Below are 16,852 nucleotides of genomic sequence, written 5' to 3'. Positions count from 1 at the left end.
GAAGGGAGCTCTGGAGGATACTCTCCAGGGCTGTATAGATACTCAGTGGTAGTATTGTGTAGGTCATGCTTATCTGGGGGCTCCAGCTGCGATTTCCTCCCCCGCTGCACTTGCCAACTCCCCGGCCCCTGCACTGGCACCGATCTTTCTTACCTCTTACCTCTCACCACCTCTCTTCGCAGCTTCATCCTTTCTCCCCTTGTTCCTTGATGGACCCGCGGTGAGCCCTTGCATTCCTCTACTTCCATTTGGCTCCCTTTGAACCTTCTCGGGTGCATTCTCCCACACCACCTCAACCACCACCTCCAACAACCAACCCCCCCATTTCTTTCTCCGTCACTCTCTTCGCATCTCGGAGGTACGTTGTGCGCCTTACTTCAACTTCTTTCTCTCCCAGCCTCATCTCAATCTTACCTCGATACCCCCTATAATTTCACCCCCCCACCTCATCTCTCCCGCTAGCCCCACAGCATCCTGCCTCGTCAGATCCAGATCCGCCTGCGCCGTGGTGCACACCATCCGCTCCGGGGTTGATGCAACCATTCACATCCGATCGCTAACTCCAGCTTCAGCGCTAGGTTCGCTTCGGCCTATATCGACTTTTCTCTTTTCATCCTCCTCTCTTTTCGATACTACATTCGACCTCGCCGTGCACCCCCCCCCTCCTCACGGTCCCTTTCGTGAGCTTTTTGTGTGCGTGTGGAATTCCCGGCGTATCGCGCTCCCGGTGAACTTCCTCACCCCACCACTTTCATCCTGCCGATTCCTTCCTAGTGTACCATAGCCCGCTCCGTTACGACACCTCGGAGATTGACGACACGAAAAGACATCTCATGAATCGCTCTGCCTAGCTATATACTCCATCATGTTCTGGCGTTTTGGGGGATATGCAAGTATCTCCACCATCGATACCCTTCTTGACAAGCCCGAGGTGACCCTCGAGGACTTGCTGGATGAGCCGGAGATCATCCAGGAGCTGAAACAGCATAATACAAAACTGATAGAATACCTGCGCGAGGACCATGTTTTAAAGCGGCTTATGGACTACGTGACCGCGCCGAGCCTGGTCAATGATGACGAAGAAAATGACGATGATACCCACGAAAAGGAGTCTCCCAAAGAGCCCTCCAAGGATGACGGTGCAGAGGCCACAGTAAACGAACAACCGGACAAGGAAGACAATGGAGACGAGGAAGAGAAAGCGTCCGATCCCCTCAAGGATGTTCTGCGTCCAGAGGACCTGGAAAGGGTCGAAAAGAATCGCATCAAGCACGCCTACATCGCCTGCGAGATCCTTTCCTCAGAGACATACTCCATCTTGGAATCAATCATGGAAAGCCCGGCCTATCTACGCGACTTCTGGGGGTTCCTGCGACGACCTCCACCCCTGGACTCCCAACAAGCTAGCTATTTCACCAAGGTGAATGAGACACTGCTGGATAAAAAGACAGAGGAGATGTTGGATTTTCTCAAGTCATTGGATGGAATTGTCCCTTCACTTCTACAGCATGTCGATAACCCAATGGTGATGGATCTGTTGTTGAAAATCATCAGCCTCGAGAAGGCCGAGGGTGGCCAAGGAACTGTGGACTGGCTCAAATCCCAAGGGTTGATCCCAACTCTTCTTTCTTTCCTCACCCCAGAATACCCCGGTTCCGTTCAGACCTCCGCCGGTGACTTTTTGAAGGCAATAATCACCATTTCCGCAAACGCAACCCCCAACGACCAATCTTGCATTGGCCCGAACAGCCTGACCCGCCAATTAGTTTCAGCCGAGTGTGTGCAGCAGCTTATTGATGCTATGCTGAAAGGTGGCAATCCGTTGACGGTCGGTGTGGGTATCGTTATCGAGGTTATTCGCAAGAATAACTCCGACTATGACCCTGAGCACCTAGGTGGACCTGAATCTATGCCTACTCCTTACGACCCAATTTACCTTGGGAGTCTCCTCCGCCTATTTGCTCGCCATATCCCCCATTTCATGGCTCTCATCAAAAGTTCTAAGCACGCTGTTCATGACGGTACTCAACTGAAGAGTGTCGACCGCGGCAGCCTTAACTCGGCCTGGGGTGGAAAGATTGAGCCCCTCGGCTTTGATCGATTTAAGACTTGCGAGTTGATGGCAGAGCTTCTTCACTGCAGTAACATGGGACTTCTAAATGAGTCTGGCAGTGACGATTATGTTCGAGAGCGGAATGTGGAGCGCGAAAAATTAATCCGTGAAGGGTTCTTCAACCCCAGTCGAAATGATCATTCTGGTATGGAATACAACGAGACAACGGCGGATTTCACCAATGGCTCTACCATGGACACTGGGTCGCCTGAAGCTCTTCGCCCGCATGCAGGTGAAGAAGAAGGTTTCGAGGATGTTGGAGCTTCTGGTGTTTTGGTCGGTGAGAAGCCAGAAGACAAAGAGCAGGCCGAAGTCTCTGGTCAGACCTCCGAGTTAGACAGCGAGTCTAACTCGACTGGCCAGACCAAGACTGAAACACCAGCAAGCCCCGGTGGTGTCCTTGCGGATCAAGTCTCCGATATCAAGCTCGCAACTGAGACTCAAAACGAGGAACAAGTTTCTACCCCAGTCGACCAAAAGGACCCCATATCACCCAAACCCGAGGACGTTCCCCCGCCACTTTTCTCCCCCAAGAAGCAGTCGGCAGAGCCCGTCTCACAGCCTGCCGAACAAGAAGAGGTTCCCCCTGCCTCCGAACCCGCACAAGAATCCGAGAGGGTCAATGATGGCAGTGCCGAAGACCCTGCCGAGCAATATATTCAGTACGATACCGATGGACAACCCGTTGTTGGCGACTACCTGAAGATTATGTTTGTTGAGAATAAGGTGGTTCCAACAATACTCGTGAGTCATTGAACTTGAGCAATCCATCAACGTGCTGGCACTAACTTATGCGCAGGGCTTTTTCTTCCGCTTCCCATGGAATAACTTCCTCCACAATGTTGTTTATGATGTTGTTCAACAAGTCTTCAACGGGCCAATGGAGCGTGGTTATAACCGGGCTCTGGCCATCAATGTCTTTGAGACAGGGCAAATTACCACCGCAATTGTTGAGGGACAAAAGCGCAGTGATGAAGCGCAGAAAACTAAGCAGATCCGACTTGGCTACATGGGTCATCTTACCCTCGTCGCTGAAGAAGTCGTGAAGTTCAGTGAACGCCACCCCCCCCGAGCTGCTCTCACGATCCGTCATGGAGTCAGTCTTGAACCCCGAGTGGATTGACTATGTCGAGCAAACTCTGTCTGAGACTAGGGAGCGAGACAACGCGATCCTTGGTGGTGTGCGCCCGGACATGTCTGTCGGATCCCGTCAGACCGTACTTACCTCGGCCACCTCTAACCAAGGAGGATTCTCAAGCTCTTCCGCTCTGTCCGACGCAGGCCTAAACGGCGGCATCGGCGGGCCGACATTCCAAGGCTTTGACATCAACTCAGGGAGCGTTTCTGGAGGAGCATTCGGAGCCGGTGGCGGCACATCACTTCTGAGCGGCTTTGCCAGCTCAAGCGACGACGAAGATGAGGAAATGGAGGACCAGGACGACAACACTATTCATGCCGATCAAGGCGATTCCGAGAATGTGGGTAACTTTGCGATCAACACTTAACGAACACGGCTCGTGACGAACGTGCACATACCACCTCCAAATTCACCTTAACCACCCTTGATAATACCTTTTAAGACGATGCCGATTCAATGACTCGGGCAAGACTGGTGCAAGATAGGCAATCAGATCGATCAGGTGGCAAATGACATACCGACCAGTAGATTGGTTCGATGCCCTTTTCGCCAGAAACACCGATCTTTCCGCTTGCAATCCTTGAGTCATCTCTTCCCTTCCTAGTCTATGATATCTGTCACATTTCAATTGGATCCATCCACTGCATGTACCATGTTATTGAGATCATGTTTTGTATTTTCTCTGGAAGCCTCATTGATGTTGGAGACTCATTGTTCTATGTCTGCTCTTAAACTCAAACGTGCTGGCCAGTGCTGCCTTTTTATAAGATGGTGCTTAGCTTCATGAACCCTTGCGCCACCACTGCATTACTGCCCAACTATGAGCTACAGAACATCGCGCTAACAATGCTATTGTCTAGGCTTCCGAACACTCCACTAGCCAACCAATTCCAATTCTACCTCCTCCCCCGGCCCCTCTGAGCCTCGGCCCCTCTCGAGCTAGACGCCAATTGGCTGCTCGCCTTGCTGCCCAAAAGCAACAGTCGAATGATGATATCGACGAGGATGGCGATGACCACGGTGAAAATGCCAGGGCACGAGACTCTGAGTGGTCCGGAAACCCCTTTGTGATCGCTGGCATTGATGATGACGCGGATGGAGGCGGCTCGGCTTTCCCTAACTCAGACTTTGGATCTAATGCGGATCACACCTTTTCTCCCACATTCCATGACTCGGGCTTTAGTCCCCCCAGACTCATTTTCTGACAACTCCTCTGATGAAGATGAAGACGGCCATTCTGAATCCGTGAGGCGGCGAGTGCGCGTCCCGCTGGAAGTCGAGGAAGATGACGAAGATGAGATGGGTGAAATGGTCGCACCCACTGCCACTGGCATGATCGATTCAGATGACGAAGATGAGGCTATCATCAACGAGTCTCTCGGATATTCCAACCACCCGAGTCAAGCCCGGTATGATAGCTTCCGTCGATCGCGGGTTGTGAGTGGATCCCACTTTGATGACGATCAGAATGATAGCAGCGACGGCGAGGATGACGGGCTTGTAGAGATCCTTGTCCCGGGTCGGAAATCCTCAACCTCCAACTAAAGAGGGACCCGGGGCTAGATGATCTAACAGCACTGGTCAATCTCAAATTTCCGTTCTTCTTTCAACCCACTGCCTGCGTATTTACGAGAGTGCGCGCTGGTGGGGGAAAAATCCGATTGGGCGCATTCAATCAATGACTTTACTGTTGACGCTTCTCGCTGGGAGGCCTACACCCATACCATATGGGATTTGTATATATTTTTTTCCATCTTTGGTTAAATCTTTGGGGGTAAATCTGCATTTTATGAGGTGTTTCAGTCTGAGCCATCGCATGCGCCGAGTGAAGAATCTAAAGAGTCCCATGATTCTTGGTCTCCAATTGAATTGACTTAATGCCTTTGTACGATAGTTGTGAGAGAAGATGAATTGATTTAAGTGGCACGCAAAGAGTTGGAAAGCGTCTGCTAGATGGTAAACAGAATTTGTGAAAAATGGCCAAATAGTAGATATACAAATTGGAGTTGACCTAACATTCGACCTGGTGAGTTTTCGACTCCTTTTAGACCGGGTGGTTTAGATGCTCAAGTTGGCGCACAGCGGAAAAAAAGTGGGCCGGGCTCAGGGATCGCCCACCATCCCGCCAAAACTTTTTCGATGATATCACTCTTCGCTCTCGCCTTCCTCGACACGAATCTAAACAGTCATATAAACCTGATCAGGAGGGATTGACAGGTCACACCCTGAATGATGGCCGCCTCCAAGGAGTGAGTACACAAGTAACAAGATCGTTTCAAGCACTCTTATATCCCCACCCATAGCCATAACGAAACAAAACCCTAGTGTTAGTAGCTAACCTACAATCAGTTCATCGAATGGCCACTCACTAGAATCACACAAAGAACTAGTGCAATGGGTCACAAATCACGGCGGCTACATTGCAGATACTGTATTCGTCGCCCAAGATGACACCCGGGGCGTCCACATCCAAGTGAGGACAGACTTGCCCGAGGCCATCAGCAAAGAAACGCGTGTAATCAACACGCCATTGAACGTGACAATGTCCTACTTCAACGCGATCGGTTACACATGTCCCAAAGGCTCATTCCCCAGCCACGGCGTCGTCCTCCCGAGGGAATTCATCGACGCTGTCGGCCGGGAAGAAACGACGGCGTTTTACCTCATGGGTCAATTCCTGCGCGGCGAGGAGGGATACTGGCATCCTTATTTGCGGACTTTGCCTCAGCCGGGCCAATTGACGACGCCTTTGTTTTTTGGGGAACATGATGTTGATTGGCTTCAGGGGACGGGGATTCCGGATGCTTCGGTTTTTAGGTATACGCACTGGGATAAGAAATTTGATGAGGGGATGGCTAAGCTTGACGAGTTGGGGTTTGAGGGGCTGGAGATGTTTACTTGGTGAGTTGGGATGGCCTTTGGACAGTCATATTACTCCAAGTTTAAGAGCTGGGCTGATGGTCTTTTAGGGAATTGTACCTTTGGGCATCGACTATTATCACATCGCGGGCTTTCTCGCCTAAGGTCTTGTCTGGTGCTGTGGAGGAGGCTGACCTGCCAGAAGATTCGGTCCCGGTCTTGTTGCCATTGATTGATCTTCCTAACCACCGGCCCTTGGCGAAGGTAGAGTGGCGGGCTGGGGATGCAGATGTTGGCCTGCTTGTGCAGGAAAATGTTTCGCCTGGCGAGGAGATTTCCAACAACTACGGACCTCGCAACAATGAGCAATGTGAGATTTATATACCTGAATCAAATGCATTGATATCATTGGATCTAACATGAAATACTAGTGCTGATGAACTACGGGTTCTGTATCCAGAATAACCCTACGGACTACCGTATTGTCAAGCTTGGTCTTCCAGAAGAGAGCCCACTTGGTCAGGCCAAGGCCCGCCAGATCGAAATGTTCCCAGAAGTAGCCAAGGCCGTTGAGGATCATTACTATATCTTCAACATCTTTTACCCATTACTGGCACGTGAAGGACCGATGGAACACTCGATTTTCTCGCCCGCTCTTTTCAACGCGATAGCAGTCATGCAGGCGAACGAGCGCGAGCGCAGGAAAATGGAGATCACAGAAGACGCCATCTCTATTCCCGGCGGCTACGGTAGCGGACGAAACACACTGGCAGTTCTAGCGCAAATTAGCTTCGAGCTCATTGCGCATATTGCCCACCTTCAAGAAACCGCCGAAGGCTTGCCCGAACAGCCATCGAACCTGAAGCAGACCTTTGCGCAGATATACCGCAACGGGCAAATCACGCTGGACAAAACTGCCTTGATTATTGCGGCGTGGACGATTTCCCGCGCACGGGAGCATCAAAGAGGCGAGGCCTGGGAGGATATCAAGTTTCTTCTCAATGAGCATATGCAGAAGATTCCGGCGGACCATTTCTCTCATGAGATCATGTCCCGGATTCGTGTGCGTGTGCTGGAGCGACAGTCTCTTCTTCCCAAAAATGGCGAGTTGTTCCGACTGGCCGAGATCTACAGTTTACTTCCGGCTGAGATGCAAGGGCCGAGTCAGCAATGTTTCGCCCACATTTTGGGTGAGGCTAGTAGCCAGCGCGTCCCTGCCCTTCAAACGGACCCGCAAGCCCTGTTTGCGTTGGTGGTGAACTTATTGGTTGCTACTCGTCGCTCGCCTCAAGCGCAGTCCCAACTGTCATCACGTTTGATTCGGTGGGTGGACTTCTTGCTAGAAGAGTATCCCCTTCAAAGCCATCCTGAGGATGAATGTAGTGGAGTCCTCGAACAATTGGGGGCATACGTCCAGAACCAGGGGGCGCAGTCGTGGGCTGAATCTGATGGGGTCACTTGGCTGGACTCGGAGAGCGGGTGGCTAAACTCGAAGTGGCTGCAATGGGCCTGGAGAGTGGTGAATGGGGAGATGGTATTGATTCCTTTGGATCCGCTGCAGGTGTTGACGAACAGCCCAGCGATGCCAAAACAGGCGGTGCTGTATGTACCGCAGGAGTAGTATATAAATAAGAAAGAACTTGAAGCATTCAAGTTGAAAGCTTAAACAATTGGCCTCTTGGCCACCCCAGTAGGTACCGATGAGCTTCAAGCTACTAGTAGTTATCTACAAGATATCCTGAACACAATTGGAAATTTTTTAAGTACGAAGAAGTTCTGCCCAGATAATAGAACTGGCAAGTAGCGCGGATGAAGGATAGGTCACTTGACACGCGCAGGCAGTTGCGCAACTGCAAATGCCAGCACATCCCAAAGGATAAACAGATTCATACCTAGGTAATCTTTTAGTATCTTTCCTCAGCTCTGATACTTTCCTTCTTACTAAACCTCACTTTTTATCGTTCTGGGTGCTCATCTCAAAAGCGATACTTGTCGTCCGAATTAGGAAACCCCGGAAGGGACACTGAGTCAGCTCATCACGTGCCTCAACTGTCCAATCAAGCGCCTCGTAAAGGCGGATCGTTCAGCAAGCGCAGGAATTGCCGTGCAGCTCTCCCCTTCCTCTCCTCTCCATGACCGCTTGAGACCCGCCATCACACATCGCAATCCGTCATCATGATATCCCGAGCGGCGGCTCCCTCGTCCTCCTCCCTCTCCCAACTCACCACCCGCTCCCTCCGCGCCCATGGGGCGGCCGCCCGCTCCTTCGCAACCGTGCAGGAGGCACCCCCAGTCAAGCACCATGGCGGCCTCCGAGACCAGGATCGGATCTTCACCAACCTCTACGGACACCACGGCGCGGACCTGAAGTCGGCAATGAAGTATGGTGATTGGCACCGCACCAAGGATATCGTCCTTAAGGGCCACGACTGGGTGAGTGTCATGACGTTTCCCGTCCACCTCGGGTCAAGGATCGGGTGGACACGGTGAAACCTGAATATCAATTGACTGTTCTAACACAATTCTACAGCTCATCTCTGAGATCAAGGCCTCTGGCCTGCGTGGCCGCGGTGGTGCTGGTTTCCCCTCGGGTCTGAAATACGTAAGTGGGATAGGCCGAGAGGCCGACCTGTTATTGAACTTCACGCAATGTGCGGGCAATTGGCTGACTGAGGCTTCGTCTTCTCGATTATAGTCGTTCATGAACTTTAAGGACTGGGACAAGGACCCTCGCCCCCGCTACCTAGTCATCAACGCTGATGAGGGCGAGCCCGGTACCTGCAAGGATCGTGAGATTATGCGCAAGGATCCCCAGAAGCTGATTGAGGGTTGCTTGGTCGTTGGACGTGCTATGAACGCCAACGCGGCTTACATTTACATTCGTGGCGAGTTCTACCACGAGGCGGCTGTTCTGCAAAAGGCCATCAACGAGGCCTACGCCGCCGGCTACATCGGCAAGAACGCCTGCGGCACCGGTTACGATTTCGACGTTTACATCCACCGCGGAATGGGCGCCTATGTCTGTGGTGAGGAGACCTCCCTCATCGAGTCTATTGAGGGCAAGGCTGGCAAGCCCCGTCTTAAGCCTCCTTTCCCCGCTGCCGTCGGTCTGTTCGGTTGCCCCAGTACCGTCACCAACGTCGAGACCGTGGCTGTTGTTCCCACTATTATCCGCCGTGGACCTAGCTGGTTCTCTTCATTCGGTCGTGAGCGTAACGCCGGTACCAAGCTCTTCTGTATTTCTGGTCACGTCAACAACCCCGTCACTGTCGAGGAGGAGATGTCCATCTCGCTGCGCGAGCTGATCGACAAGCACTGTGGAGGTGTCCGCGGTGGCTGGGACAACCTGTACGCCGTCATTCCTGGCGGTTCCTCGACCCCCGTTATCCCCAAGTCCGTCGCCGACGACCAGCTTATGGATTTCGACGCCCTGAAGGACTCCCAGAGTGGTCTGGGTACTGCTGCTGTCATCGTCATGGACAAGTCCACTGACATCGTCCGCGCTATCTCCCGTCTCTCTTCCTTCTACCGCCACGAATCTTGTGGTCAGTGCACTCCTTGCCGTGAGGGCAGCAAGTGGACTCAGCAGATTATGTCCCGTATGGAGACTGGTAACGCCCGTGAGCGTGAGATCGACATGCTCCAGGAGCTCACCAAGCAAGTCGAGGGTCACACTATTTGCGCTCTTGGCGAGGCCTTCGCCTGGCCCATCCAAGGTCTCATCCGCCATTTCCGTCCCGAGCTGGAGGCTCGCATTCGCGAGCACCAGAAGGAGCTCGGCGGCAGTGCTCCCTTCGCTGGTGGCTGGCACCCCGACAGCCGTGCCGAGGGCAAGCTGATCTCCCCCGGCATGTAAAAAGAAAGAAAACGAAAAGCCTTCCTTACCCTCCCTCAACCCGATTCCCTCGTGCTTTTCTAAAAAGAAGCAGGAATAGGTCGATATCTTCTACCTCTAGATCTCCGTTAACCCCTCCTACGGGCTGGTAATGATTCTTTCTTGGCCAGTGGAGGTGGTTGTCTCCATATTTCCTTTACTCCGTTTGATCCCCTTCCTGTCGCGTCTAGGTTATTATTATCTTCCTTTCATGTACAGTCGATAGCAATTGATGCATTTTACGTGTTCAACCTCTTTCCCCGTAGGGTTCAATTTGTAGTCTCCGAAAACGACAAAAAGTGACTCACTTGCCCCATCATGTAAAGGGAATTGTGTCTAGTAGATATTTAGCTCCGTGCTAGAGTTGTAATGCAGAACTGCACCTCGGGCCTAATCAAATTTAATTCATCGTTGGTTATCGACGAGTTCATGAGCTCCAGAAAATAATCGAACGCTGATTGGCTTGTGAGTCAAAAACGCGACCCGGCCAATCGGAGGAAAGTGAATACTCCACACATATGGTATATTCTCTTTGGATCTTGAGCTTTTCTTCTTTTTCTTCATCTTCTTTTTTTCTTTCTCTCGTTTCAAAAAGACGGTATTCAATTCAACCATTCTATTCCCAGCAGCTTAACCTATCTTTGAGCACGAAAGTGACCAGGTGATTCCGTGGCCCTGCTTGACGAAACTTCGCATTTTGTTTTACCACAAGTGGAAGTCGACGTCACGAAAATTAGAGATTGGTAAGTACGATGACACCTAACTTAAATTATCCTGCCATGCCATGCTAATGACTTGAAGTTTCTGGCATAAAACTCCAAGCAAATATGCGACGATCAACAGTACCCGAACCTCGTGCGCCGTTAAATCAGCAGCAGATCAGCGACAAGTCAGCCGAGACTCGACAGGATCCACCTTTGTCCGAAGACGAGGATGATCAAGACACATTTCCGGAGAATAGCAGACAAGCATGGACATGCCTCTTGGGCTCGTTTTTGATGATGTTTCCGTCATTTGGCTTCCAGACCGCGAGTATGAAACCGCCTTCTCTTCGCTGCGCGCCGTGAACCATCACGCTAACCGGCTTTTAGTTGGATCTGTTCAAGACTACATCAATACACATCAACTTTCCGAATATAGCGTCAGCGATGTCGGCTGGATAACTGCAGTACTTGTTTTCCTGACACTTTTCCTTGGGGTTCAAGTCGGCCCTTTGTTTGACCGGTATGGGCCAACGTTTTTGATCGTCGGTGGAAGTCTAGCGAACTTTCTCTGCTATATTTTGTTAGCAGAGTGCACTGAGTACTGGCACTTTATGTTATGCCTCGGGGTCCTCGGCGGTATCTCATCCGCTATCATCACGACAATCTCCATCGCGGTACTCAGTCACTGGTTTTATCGACGCCGCGGTCTGGCATCTGGCATCTGCATGGCAGGATCATCAACCGGCGGAGCTCTTATACCTTTGATGCTCCGTTTCCTACTTCAGCAGTACGGCTGGCTATGGTCAATTCGAATTATGGCCTTTATAGCTCTAGGGTGTTATATGATCGGCGTATTTCTTGTTAAGGAGCGTCTCCCAACCAAAAGCACGACAAAATCAACGATTGATTTGAAAGCGTTTGTATCACTTCGTTTATGCTTTCTCGCAGTTGCCGTTTTCTCCTTCGAATTCATTATATTTGGCTGCGCTGCATTGCTACCAACATACGTTCGCTATGCGGGCATGTCAGAGGATGCGCAATTCTATTCATTGACTCTCTTAAATGGCATGAGTCTTTTCGGAAGGGTTATCCCGGGCTTTGCCGCCGATCAGCTCGGAAGATTTAACACCCTTATATCGATGGTATGTGCTACCTTGATTGTAATGGCGGCAGTATGGCTCCCATTTGGCTCGCAAAACGAAGCTACGCTATATGCCGTCGTAGCTATATTTGGGTTCGGTTCTGGCGGATGGCTATCTTTGGCCCCTGTCTGTGCAGGGCAGCTTTGTCGAACCGAAGACTACGGTCGGTTTTATGGCACAATCTATAGTGTCGCATCGTTTGGAGTTTTGTTAACGGTCCCCGTCGGCGGAAAATTGCTTCAATCGACCACTCCTCAAGTTTTGATTGGGTTTTATTCCGCAGTATTGCTTGTTGGAATGATAAGCATAACGCTGTCGCGATGGGCGTTGTTGGATTGGAAATGGAAGTGGTGTGTTAAAATTTGACACGGCGATCTCAAAATCTGCAGCTACCTACTAGAACTTAGACACATCATAATCAATTAAGATAATATGTTATACAATAGCCTTGGAAGGATAATAACTACTAGGTAATGGTTCCGAGTCTCGAGATGGAAAGCAAAAGCAGCCCTGGAGTAGAGTAAGAATCACCGTTGGAAACATGATATATCTACAATTTGAAGGGACTCGAATATTCGCTCGATTTCCATATTCTTCAAACCTCAAAGGTCATGCAATAAATTCGTCCTAAGTTTTGCGGGCAATGTTTCTAAGAAATTCCACCCAGACTGGTTTAATCGACACCTGGTGAATCAGGCAGCACGGCGACATTCCTCCCAGCCGCCTGACTTCGTAGGAACTTCCCACTCACGCATACCATGCATTGATCCTCTACCTCGGAAGTCCGATGATCCTTCTGGAAACATCGCGGTCTGAGCTGGATCTCGCTGCGATTGAACTTCTAAGCTGCTAGTTTCAAACCGCGTCTAGCATGCTGCTTCGGTGATCCCAAAATCACTGCTTTCGGTACCTAAGCCAAAATGAAGACTGGCACTTTAACAGCTGTGTCAAAACGCAAGACGCGGAGTGGCTGTCTGACGTGCAAGTAAGTTGATTTATTTTTCAAAAAAAAAAAAACTTCCATCAGCTGCTGACCAATGAATTCTAGATCTCGGTGAGTAGACGCCATTGTACTCACAAAATGTTCTCTACCCGGCTAATCATCCACGATGTAGGCGTGTCAAATGTGACGAGACCAAGCCATCATGCTTGCGTTGTATCGCAACAAAACGAATTTGCGAGGGTTATTCAAATCCCCCGCAGCAGGCCCTGTCATTCGACTCTTTAACTGACGACGAACGTCGAGCGTTCCTCCTCTTCCGCAGTCGAACTGCCCATCGAATATTTGGCCACCGCGATGTGGAGGACTGGCTTCCCACGCTACTGCAAATTGGTCACAGCGAGGCCCCAGTTAAGCATGCCATTACTGCATTGGCATCGCTTCATGAGAGTTTGGAACCCGGGAATGCTTCTACCTCCATACGTCGATCAGGGAAAAACGCTGAGATCTCAGCACAAATGTTGGCATTGAAACACTATACATCTGCAATCAAGTCCGTGCAAACAGAATCGCCCAACATGTCCCATCGACCGGACATTGTCCTTACCCTCTGTATTCTTTTCATTTGTTTCGAGCAATTCCGAACTGGCGATGCTGCTTGTCTCCTCCACCTTAGGGCAGGTTTTAAACTACTGTATTGGTGGAGGTGCAACACTGCGACATACGGGAAACTACAAGAGTACTCTCGAACAACCCTCGACTTCGTCAATAATAAGATCACCCCGATCCTGCAGCGGTTGCGCGTGCAATTCTCTCTATGCATGGACTCTCGGCATGCGTTGAAAGATCTCGGCGTTCCCCTTTGCCTACCGCTTCCGACAATTCCATCGACATACAGCTCCCGAAATTCTGCCCGTTTGGACTTTGACCGAGTGATGAATCATGTCTTCTCATCTTCAGAGCGTGGTATACCCACGATATATCAAGCTCCAAGACGAGCCCCTAGCACTGTTTTACGCCAGTGGAAGAGTGCTCTTGACTCCTCTCAATTCTCCGGAGAGTCTTCAGTATTGCAAGACTGCACAATCAAGCTCTTGAATCTTTACTACCACATTTCAATAATCATAGCTGAGACATACTTCTCCCAGAGTGAAATGATATTTGACAACTATCTCGGTCACTTTCAAACCGCTGTCGAACTCGCCGAGAATATCAGTAGATCGTGGCAAGATGAACCGCAGAACTTTAGTCTGATTTTCAGCTTTGACCTTGGACTCACCCCACCTCTATTTCTTGTCGCTTCCCGATGCCGCCACCCTCTAATCCGACGAAGGGCCGTGAATATGATGCTCCACTCCCCCTCTATCAAGGAGCTTGGAAAGATCGATACTCCGGCCTATGTGCGCAACGAATAATCGAGCTCGAAGAAGAAAATGCCGGGATTGTTGTGGAACAAAACGATATTTCGGAGAGCAAACGAATTCGAAAAGTTTCGGCTGACCTCCAAGAGTCACAGAGTGAAATCTTGATGCAATTTACTAGATGGCCATTCGAACCCGATGCTCCGATCCACACCACCATTGTTGAATTTGAAAAATCTATATAAATTCAGCCTTGGAAGTTCTTGATCTTGGAGCGCCTGCCTGTGCGCTTTACTATTAGGCGCATTAAGCGCTGGAGTTAGCCACCAGATGATGAATGGTGCCGGGTGATGGTGAGCACTATTGTCACCCGGGGGCGATTTATCCTGTCTGGTTCCTCTTGAGTGCGACAAGCAAGAGCCATGGAAGTGAATATCGCACTTCATGGCCTCAATTATGGGTCTGCCGTAGAAATTCACCACGGCGAGACCAGGAATGAGTTCAATCTCGCGCCAGGTGTCATCAGAGACTTTGCTCGGTGTTCACAGTGCGAAGTCTATGCAGATTTTGAAAATAAACAACCGACTGCACCAGAAGCTTCGTTCGACTCCTATGTAAACCAACATAAGGATCAATGGCTCCCAGGTACACGAACTGATATCATTGACTAGATTAAACACTAGTCTTTGTCAACCCAAGAAATCGAAAGCATTTCCTGACTAAGGGATAGCTGGGATGGGGAAATCGACTATTTCACGCAGCCGTTTGGGATACATGAATCCGGACCAATTTTTTGAACCATCTAAAAACTTCAAGATTTGAAGGCCTAGAGTCTGATGCATTTTTCCCGATAGCCGTCATTATTCACTAAGACGTAGACGGGAAATTGAAACTCCTGGATGAACTTTTGGACCTATCATCATGTATCAGAAAGGCTGAGATACCAACTAATGGGTCATTTCCGCTCTACCTTGTGAGATCCAACTAGAAAGCCAAGCCGAACCTCAAGTTGATACGTTCGTTTGATATTACATATCTCGAAGGTGGGCGTGATCGAAGATGGCACCGGGTGAGCGGACCAAATAGAACTTGGGAGATAGGTGGCATCTCCAAGCGGGAGTCCCTCCCCAAAAAGACTTTCATTCATGTTCGTAACGGTCTGGATGATCCAGTAGCGCTGAAGAGACTCAGTAGAGCCACCTACGCGAAAATGTGTCGTTTCGATAAGCATCGTCTGGAAGTCATTCAGTTTAAGCTTCGACCAGTCTCCACGCAATTTATTGATTTCGATCTCCAGCGGAATCGAAGTTTGAGAAGCAAGACACGGCCCGTGCAGAAGCTTGGTATTGATTTGACACGAGAACTCATCCAGTAGGCCAAGATCCCCCACTGAAATTTTAATAGAAGCTTGTCGACATAAAGGCGATTTCGTAGGTGTCAGTTTCGAAAGCGGGCAAAAGCGTACTTCATGCGTCTATATTTTTTGTCAGAAACTCTGCATATCAGTAATTTTCTAAGCATCATGTGGGAACACTCAACTACTTTGTCATATGGCTTTAGTATCTTATCCCCGATTGTCACAACTTCTATAAAATATTTGACTTCTGCCATGGATCCCGGCTCCCCACATGATGGAGGCAGTCGACGCAGAAGGTGAGCTCCACCGTTTCGCCTTCCGTAAGGCTGGATTGGTGTCACTCCATAACACTCGGATACCGGGGCAAACTAAGATAACCATCAGATCCCTATTCAAAATAAAGTAGCTCCTTTCAAGGTATATACTCTTATCAAAAAAGGAAACGTGTGTTTTCCGTCACCCAAAAGCAAACCACACAATGAATGCTCTGGTAAAGACTTTTCGGGAAATAACTTTTCGCTTTTTTCGAAAAGCTGAACTATGTTAGTCTCAATGCACGCCTCTGAGATTAGGGAAATGACAATCACTTTATGAGTCTCGCTTCGTTCTGAAATTCTCGATCTGGAAACAGAGATACCAGCCAGAGTAACGGTGATTGACGAAATATTCAAATGTGAATTCGATTCAACAACAACCTTTCCGGAAACTGTTTCGCAGTTTGTCCTTACTAAGTCACCTTGATCCAGTTCGATGTATACTTCCATACTTGCTCGCGGGACTAGAGGAAGTCTCATCTTGCAAATCACACACCAGCTCTTAGAGTAAGCGCGTGGACCTTTCTCAAAGAACTCGGCTTTTATTAGCATTATCAACTACTAGTACATAAATGATACAGCTGTCGCGCAATTTCACCGACTACTAGCTCGTATCTAGAACCGTCCCGAAGTACAATTGCCGAGAGAAAATACATCTTGACCTAGGGGTCTACTAGTTTTGTTACGCGTTAGTACGATGTCCAATAGCTGAAGGAGAAGTCAACTTCAGAGAGGCCTCCAGGGCGAAGTGGGTCGGTCGGTTAAAAATAGTCGGTGCCTGCCAAGGACTCTCGGCGAATGCTACCACCCGCCAGCTCCCCTTTTTCTAACTGCATACCAAGCCGGTTTCTAACCTGTTTTTCTTAAGTAGCCGGATTGGCAATTTTCCTTAGCGCTACGAGACATCCCCTAAGAGACATCCCTGCGAGGAAATCTAACATGTCAACAATTAGGGATGCCAAGTAAATCTGATTCACGTTTGACCCAGCCTTGTCTTTAACGACATTTTCCTCGAACTATTTTCTTTCAAAATTGTTTGCTTGCCTCTAT

The 16,852-nt window shown here is 49.7% G+C and overlaps 5 protein-coding genes across 5 annotated transcripts; all 5 read left to right on the top strand.

Moving 5' to 3' along the window:
• Window positions 1-865: 865 nt before the first annotated feature.
• N7533_005551 (SAPS family protein) lies at window positions 866-4,796 on the top strand (the record flags this gene model as incomplete). The annotated part of the gene is made up of 5 exons (XM_057102201.1): window positions 866-2,857; window positions 2,913-3,165; window positions 3,215-3,591; window positions 4,112-4,433; window positions 4,480-4,796. 5 exons carry the CDS (start codon window positions 866-868, stop codon window positions 4,794-4,796), a joined length of 3,261 nt encoding a protein of 1,086 aa, XP_056961831.1.
• Window positions 4,797-5,480: 684 nt separating this feature from the next.
• N7533_005550 (SET domain protein) lies at window positions 5,481-7,731 on the top strand (the record flags this gene model as incomplete). Its single annotated transcript, XM_057102200.1, has 4 exons — window positions 5,481-5,500; window positions 5,601-6,152; window positions 6,221-6,480; window positions 6,542-7,731. 4 exons carry the CDS (start codon window positions 5,481-5,483, stop codon window positions 7,729-7,731), a joined length of 2,022 nt encoding a protein of 673 aa, XP_056961830.1.
• Window positions 7,732-8,285: 554 nt separating this feature from the next.
• On the top strand, window positions 8,286-9,966 carry N7533_005549 (NADH-quinone oxidoreductase subunit NuoF; the record flags this gene model as incomplete). Its single annotated transcript, XM_057102199.1, has 3 exons — window positions 8,286-8,543; window positions 8,641-8,712; window positions 8,806-9,966. 3 exons carry the CDS (start codon window positions 8,286-8,288, stop codon window positions 9,964-9,966), a joined length of 1,491 nt encoding a protein of 496 aa, XP_056961829.1.
• Window positions 9,967-10,811: 845 nt separating this feature from the next.
• On the top strand, window positions 10,812-12,196 carry N7533_005548 (MFS monocarboxylate transporter; the record flags this gene model as incomplete). Its single annotated transcript, XM_057102198.1, has 2 exons — window positions 10,812-11,016; window positions 11,076-12,196. 2 exons carry the CDS (start codon window positions 10,812-10,814, stop codon window positions 12,194-12,196), a joined length of 1,326 nt encoding a protein of 441 aa, XP_056961828.1.
• Window positions 12,197-12,750: 554 nt separating this feature from the next.
• Window positions 12,751-14,185, top strand: N7533_005547 (Zn(II)2Cys6 transcription factor domain-containing protein; the record flags this gene model as incomplete). Its single annotated transcript, XM_057102197.1, has 3 exons — window positions 12,751-12,815; window positions 12,879-12,884; window positions 12,946-14,185. 3 exons carry the CDS (start codon window positions 12,751-12,753, stop codon window positions 14,183-14,185), a joined length of 1,311 nt encoding a protein of 436 aa, XP_056961827.1.
• Between the last annotated feature and the right edge of the window lie 2,667 nt (window positions 14,186-16,852).

The sequence above is a fragment of the Penicillium manginii genome (genome assembly GCF_028828005.1).
Source record: "Penicillium manginii strain IBT 31320 chromosome Unknown utg000004l:1.0-7231830.0:1.0-7236170.0, whole genome shotgun sequence".
In the NCBI taxonomy this organism is placed as follows: Eukaryota; Fungi; Ascomycota; class Eurotiomycetes; order Eurotiales; family Aspergillaceae; genus Penicillium; species Penicillium manginii.
The sequence above is the reverse complement of the archived record's forward strand: the minus strand, read 5'-3'. Positions and strand labels throughout refer to the sequence as shown.